At 42.2% G+C, this 14,507-nt stretch overlaps 1 protein-coding gene across 1 annotated transcript in view; it reads right to left on the reverse strand.

Annotated features, from left to right (window-relative positions):
* The window catches only part of LOC117529151 (dematin-like), a 162,934-nt gene extending 148,627 nt beyond the window's left edge, over positions 1–14,307 (reverse strand). The window contains exon 1 of the mRNA XM_034191849.1: positions 14,280–14,307. Coding sequence (XP_034047740.1) covers positions 14,280–14,307 — 28 coding nt within the window. The remainder of the gene's footprint in view (positions 1–14,279) is intronic.
* Between the last annotated feature and the right edge of the window lie 200 nt (positions 14,308–14,507).

The following is a 14,507-nucleotide window of genomic DNA, read 5'->3' on the forward strand; positions in this document are numbered from 1 at the left end:
TGAGGAAGATAATTTTAGAATTTTTTTGTATTTCTTGTTTTTAAAATGGTATAAACAAATTAAAATGTGTGAAATTCCAAGTGTTCCAATACTTTTGGAGGGCACAGTATCCTAACCTTATGATGAGTGTAAAATGAGTGTGATATTATTACTGTTTGGTTTAAGAAGGTTTCATTTTCACTGTTGCTGCACTTCGTGTCAAATCATAGTCATATCATATATCATATTGATATGAAAATTCAGTAGGGTATATCTTCTATTATACATTCCAAATGTTGTGTGTGGGCCGCCAGAAGAGGAGGTACTGCTGGCGCACCACCAGTGGGCGCCCTGCCTGAAGTGCGGGCTTCAGGCACGAGAGGGCGCTGCCGCCACGGACACAGCCGGGAGATGACAGCTGTCACTCATTATCTCTTCAATCAATCAATCAATCAACTTTTTTCTTATATAGCGCCAAATCACAACAAACAGTTGCCCCAAGGCGCTCTATATTGTAAGGCAAGGCCATACAATAATTATGAAAAACCCCAACGGTCAAAACGACCCCCTATGAGCAAGCACTTGGCTACAGTGGGAAGGAAAAACTCCCTTTTAACAGGAAGAAACCTCCAGCAGAACCAGGCTCAGGGAGGGGCAGTCTTCTGCTGAGACTGGTTGGGGCTGAGGGAAAGAACCAGGAAAAAGACATGCTGTGGAGGGGAGCAGAGATCGATCACTAATGATTAAATGCAGAGTGATGCATACGGAGCAAAAAGAGAAAGAAATACTGCCTAAGGGAAGCATGTATAAAGTGAATAAAATTGGTCCTAGCACAGAACCTTGTGGAACTCCATAATTAACTTTAGTCTGTGAAGAAGATTCCCCATTTACATGAACAAACTGTAATCTATTAGACAAATATGATTCAAACCACCGCAGCGCAGTGCCTTTAATACCTATGACATGCTCTAATCTCTGTAATAAAATTTTATGGTCAACAGTATCAAAAGCAGCACTGAGGTCCAACAAAACAAGCACAGAGATGAGTCCACTGTCCGAAGCCATAAGAAGATCATTTGTAACCTTCACTAATGCTGTTTCTGTACTATGATGAATTCTAAAACCTGACTGAAACTCTTCAAATAGACCATTCCTCTGCAGGTGATCAGTTAGCTGTTTTACAACTACCCTCTCAAGAATCTTTGAGAGAAAAGGAAGGTTGGAGATTGGCCTATAATTAGCTAAGATAGCTGGGTCAAGTGATGGCTTTTTAAGTAATGGTTTAATTACTGCCACCTCTTGACAGCTGTCACCCATCTACTCAACATCATCTCACTCCATAAAGACCAGACGTCATCTCCACCTCGTTGCCGAGATATCGTACTTCATTGGAGGTAATATACTCAGCCGTTTGTGTTTTACACATCAATCTGTATATTGTGAGTCTTTGCAGGAGTACCTGTTATCCTCTGTCTGCGGGAGCTGATTGAGTGCTGGACGGCACTCTTTTCCCCTGAGGAATCACTGCGGTACTCAGCAAGATATTGAGTGAGAGGTGGAGGTGGCATTCCCACCATAATTGTTACTGGGTGTACACACACCCACACTTGACTGTCTTTGTTCTCGCCAGCAGTACCAGATCCGACAGTCGGGGACGGTGATCACCTGGGAATTCGGGACTTGGCGGCTCCAGTATTCACCAGGTTCGAAAAAGAGAGAGAGAGAGTAGAGCCACTGAGGTGCCTGATCTTGAGAACCAGGGATGGTAGGTTGAAAAGCTTTTTTATCCCATGGGAACTCTCCCTACACACCTAAGAGGCTCAAGAATATGGACAGAATGTATATAAGTGACATTTACATGACAATATTGAGATACGATAATTTGGCCATATTGTACAGCCCTACTGTCAACTAGCTGAAAACTGTGAATATTAATTTACATCTACATTAAAAATATGCTTAAAGTGGCAGGGGGTTAAGAGGGCAGAGCCCCCCCAGAAGCTGAAAGGTTTTACTCATGCTCATGTTCCCAAGAACCATTTTACTGAAAAAAGTCTGAAGGACCTAAAGGACATGGTTAGATGGCGAGGAGCTTTTCCAAGTATGTGAGAGGCAAATAAAGAAAAATGCTTAAAAAGTAGGGGTGTCGGAAAAAATCGATTCACGTCCGAATCACGATTCTTATTTATTACGATCATGAATCGATCCAAAATGTCCAAGAATCGATTTTTAAAAAGCATTTTTTTCAACATTTTTGTTGTGAAGGTGTCGTAGCACGGACCCACAACAGGGGGCGCAAATGAACGGACAATGAGTAAGCCAAAAGGTAACAATTTAATGTTGTGACAATACACAACGAAATGTGTCGTAATTCTCACAGTCAATAAACACCAGGTGACGTGTGGGCAGGCTCGAAGATAGAAGACGCCCGACGAGAGAGAAGCCGCGTCCCACACGGCCTCCACCACCAACGGTCTGAAGAACACCAGAGCCGTCAAGTCCCGAGTCCCCAGCTGGCCTCTGTCTTCGGCTGTCGACCCTGGTACTGCTGGCAGAAAACAGAAAGATGATGTATGAGTGTGAGTCCGCACACTCAGTAATTTACAGTCCAAATACAGTTAGGAGGGAGCACCTCCACCTCCAAATCACACACACTCGTGCAGCTCCTGGTCAACCACTTATCGGTTTTGGGGTGTGAGGCGAAGCCGTCGCAGTCACACCAAACGCCAAAAATCCCAGATAAGGAATACCAACAGGAAAAACAGCTGCAAAACAGATCAGATTATTATTCGCAATAATCACAGCAGAGAAGTGTACCTTGGTACTGGTAGTCGATTTCTCGGCGGGGAGGTGGAGTTGCAGTCCGGCTTTTATGGTAGTGATGATAACGAGTGACAGCTGGTGCAGAGGATGAGTGACAGCTGTCACTTCTTCTGGGTCTGGCGCCCTCTCGTGCTTGGAGCCCGCACTCCAAGCAGGGCGCCCTCTGGTGGTGGTGGGCCAGCAGTACCTCCTCTTCAGCGGCCCACACAACAATTTTCTTGCTTACTCGCTGTGTGTACTGTTTGTCAGGCTGTTGTGAAAGTGTAGGTACACGGACCCACAACAGGGGGCGCAAATGAACGGACAATGGAGGAAGTCAAATCACAAAGCTTTACTGTTGTGAACACGCACAACAAACACAACAGATTACAATTATAGCAGTAAGCCGAATTCCAATGGTGTCCTGTGGGCAGGCTCGACGATAGGAGACGTCCGTCCGAGTCGAACCGGAACCATCCGATTTCCTCTGCCACCGAACCCCGGGAATACTGGAGCCGCCAAGTCCCGAACTCCCAGGTGGCCACTGCCTCCGCTCGCCGGATCCGGTACTGCTGGCAAGGAACAGAAACAGTCAGGTGTGGGTGCGGCCGCACCCAGCAACACACAGGGTGGAAACACCACCTCCACCTCTACTCAAAAACAGCACTGTAGGATTGGAATGTGAGTACTTATCCAACCACGTCCAATACGGTCTTCAGCTGACCTAAGCACAAGCAACAAAGTATTACTTCTCTGAATAACACAACTGGCTGAGTTCGTTACCTCCTTAGTAGAGCGATATCTCGGCAATGAGGTGGAGATGCCGTCCTGCTGATATACCTCCCTGGTGATTGATATCAGCTGTCTCAGGTGATGGGTGACAGCTGTCACCCTGGCTGCTCCTGTGAGGCGGCAGCGCCCTCCGATGTCTGGAGCCCGCACTCCAGGCAGGGCGCCCTCTGGTGGTGGTGGGCCAGCAGTACCTCCTCTTCAGCGGCCCACACAACACAGGCAACAGCTTCCGTACTACAGCGTCCCCGCGAGGGGGGTGGTCCAGCGTGCTTCAAACACTCATGAGCTGCGGAGTTCAGTGGCTGTAGCTTAGCATGGTGGACGAAGAGCTAATTCAGCCAGCACCGTCTTTGCTGAAGGCAAATGTTTGGGCGCATTTTGGATTTTATTATTTGCTGCGTAAGAAGGAGCTTGATATGACTTATGCAGTGTGCAAAATCTGCAAAATGAAAGCCAAGTACTTCGGAAACACTTAAACTCCGCAAGCCCACATGCTACGCTATGACCTGGAACTAAAAGGAGCGGAGTAGCGGTATCTGCCGACTACTGACCAGCGCTTCGCTAAACTGCCAGCCAACTCCGAACACGCAAAGCACATAAGTAAATTTACATCTAGAATGACTTGATTAACCTTGTAAAGCTGCATTTTCTTAAACATAAACATTTTTAAGTAATATAATTATTTCTCAGAGCTCTTTGAATTGAAAATCGATTCTGAATCGAATCGTCACCCCAAGAATCGGAATCAAATTGAATCGTGAGTTGTTGAATGATTCACATCCCTATTAAAAAGGCGGTGGGTCTGGGGGAGCGCCGCACCCCCTTCCCCCAGAAGCTGAAAGGTTTTTGCCATGCTAATGCTCCCCTGAAGCATTTACTCAAAATAAAGTCTGAAGGACCTAAATGACATGGTGAGATGCTGACAAGCTTCAGTCATTCATGTCCACGACATATACATGTTAATAATAATAACTAGGACTGCAAGCAGCCACATATGTGCCCTCATGTCCATGCCACCACCTCCCCGGGACAGTGCGTCTCCTTGTGACCAGATGTGGGCAGATGTGTACAGGGGCAGACACTCATCACACAGTTCAGGTTTCAAGCAAATCAGACAAAGCATGAAGGAGTTATGACAAGTTGATTGTTCACCCAGTAGGGGCCGCTCAGAGCACAAACAGAGGGGCCAGGTGTGTTCAGTGGCTGACCCTCATCACACATGTGAAGTTTCAAGTTATTCAGGCAAAGTATGAAGGAGTTATCATGGCAAAGGATAAAAATTGCTACGCCATAGCGGCCACACCCTTCAACATAGAAATAAGCTTTTGATAAGTTTTGATCAGTATAGTCTCTGGATGATCTGAATGAAATATGAAGTGCATTGGACAAAATCCCTAGGAGGAGTTCGTTCAAATACGTGTGGAAATCACGACAAAATTACACAAAAATTCAAAATGGCCAACTTCCTGTTTGGAGTAGACCAGTGGTGCAAGAGACTTTTTTGTGCATCTATGCAAGTCACACATGTATACCAATTTTCTTCTTCCTACGCCAAAAATACCCCTATGCGGAGGGGTTTTTGAAAGTTGCAAGGGGACAATATTGAGGCATTTTGCCCCGCCCATGGGTGACGCCCCTATGAATTGTGAGAGGTTGTCGTGCTTGACCTGTGTATCAATTTTCATGATGATATGACAAAATTAAAGCTATGAAAAGGAAGAACGTAATTTCATGGCGAATGGTCGATATTTGGTACGCCACCACAACGGATGCTGTTACTCATAACTTCACGGTGATCATCACCTACATTCACCAACTTGTTCTGCATGTTTTAGAAGTGGAATGAAGTTGATGGAGTTAACTATGTGCCATCAGTACCTGTTAAAGTAAAAATAGGACATTTACTGTTACCACCGGGGGGCGCTATGTGTTTAATATATGCAGACGTACAGGGTGGAGCCCTCATCATGTCCAGCACATCAGAAGGATCTATGATGAAGTATGTGGGCATGACAGCCTTTCAAAGTGAAATGGCGTGCTCTGAAACGCTCTCCAAAGTTTGACGAACCCTAGCAGCCACGCCTTTTGACCAACAGAAATTCTTTTGGTGACTTTTGATCACCATTGGGTCATGATGATGTTGACCAAATTTGTAGAGGATTGGTTGAAATCCCTAGGACGAGTTCATTCAAATCTAAGTAGTGGAAATGGCCAAAAATGGCAAAAAAAATACCTCAAAATCGAAACTTCCAATCAAAATGGTCGACTTCCTGTTGACATTTCACGATGACGTTAAGAGACTTTTTTGTGCGTCCCAGCATGATAAATATGTGTACCGAATTTTGTGAAGCTACGACAAAAGCTGGTTTTGTAGGGGCGCTATTTCACCATTTCGCTGCAAGCATGTGCGCAACCACCAAAATATCAAATTTTGGATCCAACCAGATGACTTTGCAAAGTTTGGTGAGTTTTTGAGCATGGGAAAAGGCTGAAATTGGGGCTTGAAAAGTGTCAATAATAATAATAATAATAATAATAAATAATAATAAACAGCACAATTCCAATAGGGTCCTCGTAGGACGTTGCCTACTCAGGCCCTAAATATTAAAAGTTGTGACTTTTCTTCACTTTAAGTGAAGAGGAGTCACTGATCCAGGCCACTAGGCAGCGTTAAGATGCCTTAATGTAGCACTTTCTAAAATGAAAGAAGCAAACACGAGCACTAACCCTAACCCTAACCCTAACCCTAACCTCCCCACCTGGAGCAAAAGTGAGAGGATTAGAGCTGAAAACAAATGGATCAGACAGCTTTCAACCAAATTTCCACATGGATTAAATGGGTACATAGGGGTCTTAACCTAACCATAACCCTTACCTATAGCCCTGATCCTAACCTTATCTAACCTAATCCTAACCCAAACCCTTAGCCCTAATCCAAACCCTAATCCTAATCCTAACCCTAACCTCACTCCTAACCCCAACCACACTCCTAACCCTAACCCCTGGCCCTAAACCTAACCTCTGGCCCTACTCCTATTCCTAACCCTAACCTCACTCATAACCTTAACCCCTAACTTTTACCCATGACCCTAACCTTAACCCTTGGCCCTAAACCCTAACCTCAACCCCATTTAAACCAAATTGGACACTAAATTATATGTCAAAATATGACCTAATCCTGGATAACCAACCTCACACCCAAACACAACCCCTACATTGGAATACACAATTAAGCACAGTCATACTGGGACACACATATGTGTGTATATATATATATATATATATATATATATATATATATATATATATATATCTATATATATATATCTATATATATATATATATATATATATATATACACACACACACACATACATACGTACTTAATACTTACTTGATTTTGTAAATAGTTCAAGACTGTTCTGGATAAATATACAGTTAACATTTAATTGAAAATATTTACATAAATGATAGTTCATAAAATTCATGTTCAATATATGAACAAAAGAAAAATAAAAAAATACATTAAAAAATAATAAAAAATACTTACCTTTTTCTTCTATATACTTACCTTTTATTTTGACAGACGGGGCATCCTTTTGTTCCTATTGACCTTTCACCCCGTTTCATTCTAAAGTTAAATTCTTTTCTTTTTTCACCTGAAGTTCCTTTTGTTAAAAGTTTCTTTTTCTTTTCCAAAGCAGAGGCTGAGTCCTTCGTCACGCCCCCTATAAGAGGACCCTCAGCCCTCCGCTGCTCATTTCCGCACCGAACGCCGAACTGTTTACACAGAGAACGCTACCTGCTGCTTTGGACTCTGAACTAACAGTCTTTTTCAAGACTTTTTCACCGTGCTCCAACGCCTGAAGAAGACCTCTAACGGTCGAAACGTCGCGACGGAGCACTTTGTTTAATTTTTTGGCCACATTAATTTTTTTAGCAAGCTAACTAGCTTGCTAACACTTTCGACACGGCATTACACGCCGACACCGAAATGTCCGGTTGGACATTTGTTAGGAACAGACGCCGACCCAGGCTGCAAACGAACTACGACCATGGGGGGTTTTTTGAGCGAGGGAGTGCCCGTGCACCTCCGTTTCCACGTCGGGGACGGAGCGCTAACTTTAATCCTAACCCTAACCCTAACCCTTGAAACAATTGATAACACCAGATGGGAATTTTATGACATATAACATGTTTGTATCAACTTATAATGTACCTGTATCACAAGCTGATACGGTCTTAAAAGCTTTTCCTTGTGGTGTTAAAATGCTATGCAGAGGTTCTTCTAATCAAATTCTGTTTTTTCCCCTAAAATTAAGTGAAACCTCCTGTGTAAAAATATGTTTTTCTTCATCGCATAAAAATAACAAATCTAAATGATCTCTTTTTCAACGTGAAATTGCTGTGAAACCTCATGTCATTTTCCTGCTGGGGTCAATTTGCTTGCAATGTTAACTGGAAAAAAATTTGGGTATTACCTCATAAATATTTCATAACAAACAAAACTAAAATCTCTTTCAAAATTATTCACAAATTCTACCCTGAATTAAAAAGATATAGATACATATTGTTCATTTTGTTCCTCTCTCCCAAGAACTTTTGGAAGGACATTACCCATTTCTTAACAACCCACTTTTATAAAAACTTTAGAATGTTTTATGAACATTATTTTTGTTTTTTGTTTTTTTGTTGTTTTTTTGCAAAAGACAACACAACAGAAAATGAAGTTTATATTATTAATCTACTCATTATTATGGCAAGGTTTTACATATACAAATGTAAATTATCAAAAAAAAAAACATTCTCTATCTTTGATAAGAACTTTGAAATTTATATGAATAGCACTGAACCCTGTTCAAATACAAAGACCATAAAAACACTATCAGCATGGAAACACTGTATGAACTGTACCTAACTTGTCAATTTATTTTATTTATTTATTTATTTTTATTATTGTTACCCCCTGGCAAATTTTTGTTCAGTTTTCTAAATACACTGTGTTGTACAACTTCTCAATTAAAAAAGAGGAAAAGTTAGAAATGTAAAGGTGTAAAGCAAAAACGAACAATTTTGTTGAACGAACACACACACACACACACACACACACATACACACACACACACACAAAAAATGCTGATGCCTTCTCCATAAGGAACTTTTTTGTCCTTCTATATCTCTTTGGCCTTGTGTTTTGTTCGTTTGTTTGTTGTATTTGTTGAAATAAAATTATGGAAAAAAACTCTCATGAGCAGGCTGACTGGGTGACTGTGAGGAGGAAGCGTAGTTCTAAACAGAAGCCCCGTGTACACCGCCAACCCGTTCACATTTCTAACCGTTTTTCCCCACTCGACGACACACCCGCCGAGGATCAAACTCTGGTTATTGGCAACTCTGTTTTGAGAAATGTGAAGTTAGCGACACCAGCAACCATAGTCAATTGTCTTCCGGGGGCCAGAGCAGGCGACATTGAAGGAAATTTGAAACTGCTGGCTAAGGCTACGCGTAAATTTGGTAAGATTGTAATTCACGTCGGCAGTAATGACACCCGGTTACGCCAATCGGAGGTCACTAAAATAAACATTGAATCGGTGTGTCGACACAATGTCGGACTCTGTAGTTTTCTATGGGCCCCTCCCCAATCGGACAGTGAGTGACATGTTAAGCCGCATGTTCTCCTTGAATTGCTGGCTGTCTGAGTGGTGTCCAAAAAATGAGGTGGGCTTCATAGATAATTGGCAAAGTTTCTGGGGAAAACCTGGTCTTGTTAGGAGAGACGGCATCCATCCCACTTTGGATGGAGCAGCTCTCATCTCTAGAAATCTGGCCAATTTTATTAAACCCTCCAAATCGTGACTATCCAGGGTTGGGACCAGGAAGCAGAGTTGTAGTCTTACACACCTCTCTGCAGCTTCTCTCCCCCTGCCATCCCCCCAATACCTCATCCCCGTAGAGACGGTGCCTGCTCCCAGACCACCAATAACCAGTAAAAATCTATTTAAGGATAAAAATTTAAAAAGAAAAAATAATATAGCACCTTCAACTGCACCACAAACTAAAACAGTTAAATGTGGTCTATTAAACATTAGGTCTCTCTCTTCTAAGTCCCTGTTAGTAAATTCTATAATAATTGATCAACATATTGATTTATTCTGCCTTACAGAAACCTGGTTACAGCAGGATGATTATGTTAGTTTAAATGAGTCAACACTCAGGAGGAGCTCGGAGTCGAGCCGCTGCTCCTCCACGTCGAAAGGAGTCAGTTGAGGTGGCTCGGGCATCTTTTCCGGATGCCCCCTGGACGCCTCGCTGGAGAGGTTTTCCGGGCACGTCCCATTGGGAGGAGGCCCTGGGGAAGACCCAGGACATGCTGGAGGGACTACATCTCTCGGCTGGCTTGGGAACGCCTTGGGGTTCCCCCAGAGGAGCTGGGGGAGGTGTGTGTGGATCGGGAGGTCTGGGCGGCTTTGCTTGAGCTGCTGCCCCCGCAACCCGACTCCGGATAAAGCGGAAGAAAATGGATAGATGGATGGATAAATGACTCAACACCCCCGAGTCACACTAACTGTCAGAATGCTCGAAGCACGGGTGGAGGAGGAGGATTAGCAGCAATCTTCCACTCCAGCTTATTAATTAATCAAAAACCCAGACAGAGCTTTAATTCATTTGAAAGCTTGACTCTTAGTCTTGTCCATCCAAATTAGAAGTCCCAAAAACCAGTTTTATTTGTTATTATCTATCGTCCACCTGGTCGTTACTGTGAGTTTCTCTGTGAATTTTCAGACCTTTTGTCTGACTTAGTGCTTAGCTCAGATAAGATAATTATAGTGGGCGATTTTAACATCCACACTGATGCTGAGAATGACAGCCTCAACACTGCATTTAATCTGTTATTAGACTCTATTGGCTTTGCTCAAAATGTAAATGAGTCCACCCACCACTTTAATCATATCTTAGATCTTGTTCTGACTTATGGTATGGAAATTGAAGACTTAACAGTATTCCCTGAAAACCCCCTTCTGTCTGATCATTTCTTAATAACATTTACATTTACTTTAATGGACTACCCAGCAGTGGGGAATAAGTTTCATTACAGTAGAAGTCTTTCTGGAAGCGCTGTAACTAGGTTTAAGGATATGATTCCTTTTTTGTTATGTTCTTCAATGCCATATACCAACACAGTGCAGAGTAGCCACCTAAACTCTGTGAGTGAGATAGAGTATCTCAGTCAATAGCTTTACATCCTCATTGAGCACAACTTTGGATGCTGTAGCTCCTCTGAAAAAGAGAGCCTTAAATCAGAAATGCTGGACTCCGTGGTATAACCCAGTGATTCTCAACCAGGGTGCTGCGGCACCCTAGGGTGCCATGATCAATCGTCAGGGGTGCTGTGGGCAATTATCAAATATCACCATTATCAGGTGTATGTGCTGTAATAGTGTGGTAGATGATGTAATGCTCTTTTATTCTAGTAGATGGCAGCAAAGCCCTGTACTATACAACCCCTGGCAAAAATTATGGAATCACCGGCCTCAGAGGATGTTCATTCAGTTGTTTAATTTTGTAGGAAAAAAAAGCAGATCACAGACATGACACAAAACTAAAGTCATTTCAAATAGCAACTTTCTGGCTTTAAGAAACACTATAAGAAATCAAGAAAAAAAAGATTGTGGCAGTCAGTAACGGTTACTTTTTTAGACCAAGCAGAGGAAAAAATATGGAATCACTCAATTCTGAGAAAAAATTATGGAATCACCCTGTAAATTTTCATCCCCAAAACTAACACCTGCATCAAATCAGATCTGCTCATTGACATTGACCCTATGTGTCTTTTTGCAAGGAATGTTTTTGCAGTTTTTGCTCTATGGCAAGATGGATTATCATCTTGAAAAATGATTTCATCATCCCCAAACATCCTTTCAATTGTCCAAAATATCAACATAAACTTGTGCATTTATTGATGATGTAATGACAGCCATCTCCCCAGTGCCTTTACCTGACATGCAGCCCCATATCATCAATGACTGTGGAAATTTACATCTTCTCTTCAGGCAGTCATCTTTATAAATCTCATTGGAAAGGCACCAAACAAAAGTTCCAGCATCATCACCTTGCCCAATGCAGATTCGAGATTCATCAATCAATCAATCAATCAATTTTTTTATATAGCGCCAAATCACAACAAACAGTTGCCCCAAGGCGCTTTATATTGTAAGGCAAGGCCATACAATAATGATGTAAAACCCCAACGGTCAAAACGACCCCCTGTGAGCAAGCACTTGGCTACAGTGGGAAGGAAAACTCCCTTTTAACAGGAAGAAACCTCCAGCAGAACCAGGCTCAGGGAGGGGCAGTCTTCTGCTGGGACTGGTTGGGGCTGAGGGAGAGAACCAGGAAAAAGACATGCTATGGAGGGGAGCAGAGATCGATCACTAATGATTAAATGCAGAGTGGTGCATACAGAGCAAAAAGAGAAAGAAACAGTGCATCATGGGAACCCCCCAGCAGTCTACGTCTATAGCAGCATAACTAAGGGATGGTTCAGGGTCACCTGATCCAGCCCTAACTATAAGCTTTAGCAAAAAGGAAAGTTTTAAGCCTAATCTTAAAAGTAGAGAGGGTGTCTGTCTCCCTGATCTGAATTGGGAGCTGGTTCCACAGGAGAGGAGCCTGAAAGCTGAAGGCTCTGCCTCCCATTCTACTCTTACAAACCCTAGGAACTACAAGTAAGCCCGCAGTCTGAGAGCGAAGCGCTCTATTGGGGTGATATGGTACTACAAGATCCCTAAGATAAGATGGGACCTGATTATTCAAAACCTTATAAGTAAGAAGAAGAATTTTAAATTCTATTCTAGAATTAACAGGAAGCCAATGAAGAGAGGCCAATATGGGTGAGATATGCTCTCTCCTTCTAGTCCCCGTCAGTACTCTAGCTGCAGCATTTTGAATTAACTGAAGGCTTTTTAGGGAACTTTTAGGACAACCTGATAATAATGAATTAGAATAGTCCAGCCTAGAGGAAATAAATGCATGAATTAGTTTTTCAGCATCACTCTGAGACAAGACCTTTCTGATTTTAGAGATATTGCGTAAATGCAAAAAAGCAGTCCTACATATTTGTTTAATATGCGCTTTGAATGACATATCCTGATCAAAAATGACTCCAAGATTTCTCACAGTATTACTAGAGCTCAGGGTAATGCCATCCAGAGTAAGGAGCTGGTTAGACACCATGTTTCTAAGATTTGTGGGGCCAAGTACAATAACTTCAGTTTTATCTGAGTTTAAAAGCAGGAAATTAGAGGTCATCCATGTCTTTATGTCTGTAAGACAATCCTGCAGTTTAGCTAATTGGTGTGTGTCCTCTGGCTTCATGGATAGATAAAGCTGGGTATCATCTGCGTAACAATGAAAATTTAAGCAATACCATCTAATAATACTGCCTAAGGGAAGCATGTATAAAGTGAATAAAATTGGTCCTAGCACAGAACCTTGTGGAACTCCATAATTAACTTTAGTCTGTGAAGAAGATTCCCCATTTACATGAACAAATTGTAATCTATTAGACAAATATGATTCAAACCACCGCAGCGCAGTGCCTTTAAAACCTATGGCATGCTCTAATCTCTGTAATAAAATTTTATGGTCAACAGTATCAAAAGCAGCACTGAGGTCTAACAGAACAAGCACAGAGATGAGTCCACTGTCTGAGGCCATAAGAAGATCATTTGTAACCTTCACTAATGCTGTTTCTGTACTATGATGAATTCTAAAACCTGACTGAAACTCTTCAAATAGACCATTCCTCTGCAGATGATCAGTTAGCTGTTTTACAACTACCCTTTCAAGAATTTTCACTGAATATGACTTTCATCCAGTCATCCACAGTCCACAATTGCTTTTCCTTAGCCCATTGTAAGCTTGTTTTTTTCTGTTTAGGTGTTAATGATGCCTTTCATTTAGCTTTTCTGTATGTAAATCCCATTTCCTTTAGGCGGTTTCTTACAGTTCGGTCACAGACGTTGACTCCAGTTTCCTCCCATTCGTTCCTCATTTGTTTTGTTGTACATTTTTCGATTTTTGAGACATATTGCTTTAAGTTTTCTGTCTTGATGCTATGATGTCTTCCTTGGTCTACCAGTATGTTTGCCTTTAACAACCTTCCCATGTTGTTTGTATTTGGTCCAGAGTTTAGACACAGCTGACTGTGAACAACCAACATCTTTTGCAACATTGCGTGATGATTTACTCTCTTTTAAGAGTTTGATAATCCTCTCCTTTGTTTTAATTGACATCTCTCCTGTTGGAGCCATGATTCATGTCAGTCCACTTGGTGCAACAGCTCTCCAAGGTGTGATCACTCCTTTTTAGATGCAGACTAACGAGCAGATCTGATATGATGCAGGTGTTAGTTTTGGGGATGAAAATTTACAGGGTGATTCCATAATTTATTCCTCAGAATTGAGTGATTCCATATTTTTTTCCTCTGCTTGGTCTAAAAAAGTAACCGTTACTGACTGCCACAATCTTTTTTTCTTGATTTCTTATAGTGTTTCTTAAAGCCAGAAAGTTGCCATTTGAAATGACTTTAGTTTTGTGTCATGTCTGTGATCTGCTTTTTTTCTACAAAATTAAACAACTGAATGAACATCCTCCGAGGCCGGTGATTCCATAATTTTTGCCAGGGGTTGTAGTATAATAGATACTTGCGCACATAGCATTGTGCATCTCCATGGTTACGGGTTGCTGACTACAGCGTGAATCTCAGCTGCTCACGGAGCATGGCTCCTCTGGGGAAGGAGAAACCGCGTTGGCTGTGGAGGTGTGCGGGGAAGGCGGCCTGACCTCCGTTGATGTCACTGTGGTCAGACTTGGGCCTTCTTGCTCACAACTGGGTTCGCTGAAGGCAGCCTCTGTGCTCCATGAATATTAGA

The sequence above is a fragment of the Thalassophryne amazonica genome, chromosome 17 (assembly GCF_902500255.1).
Source record: "Thalassophryne amazonica chromosome 17, fThaAma1.1, whole genome shotgun sequence".
Classification (NCBI taxonomy): domain Eukaryota; kingdom Metazoa; phylum Chordata; class Actinopteri; order Batrachoidiformes; family Batrachoididae; genus Thalassophryne; species Thalassophryne amazonica.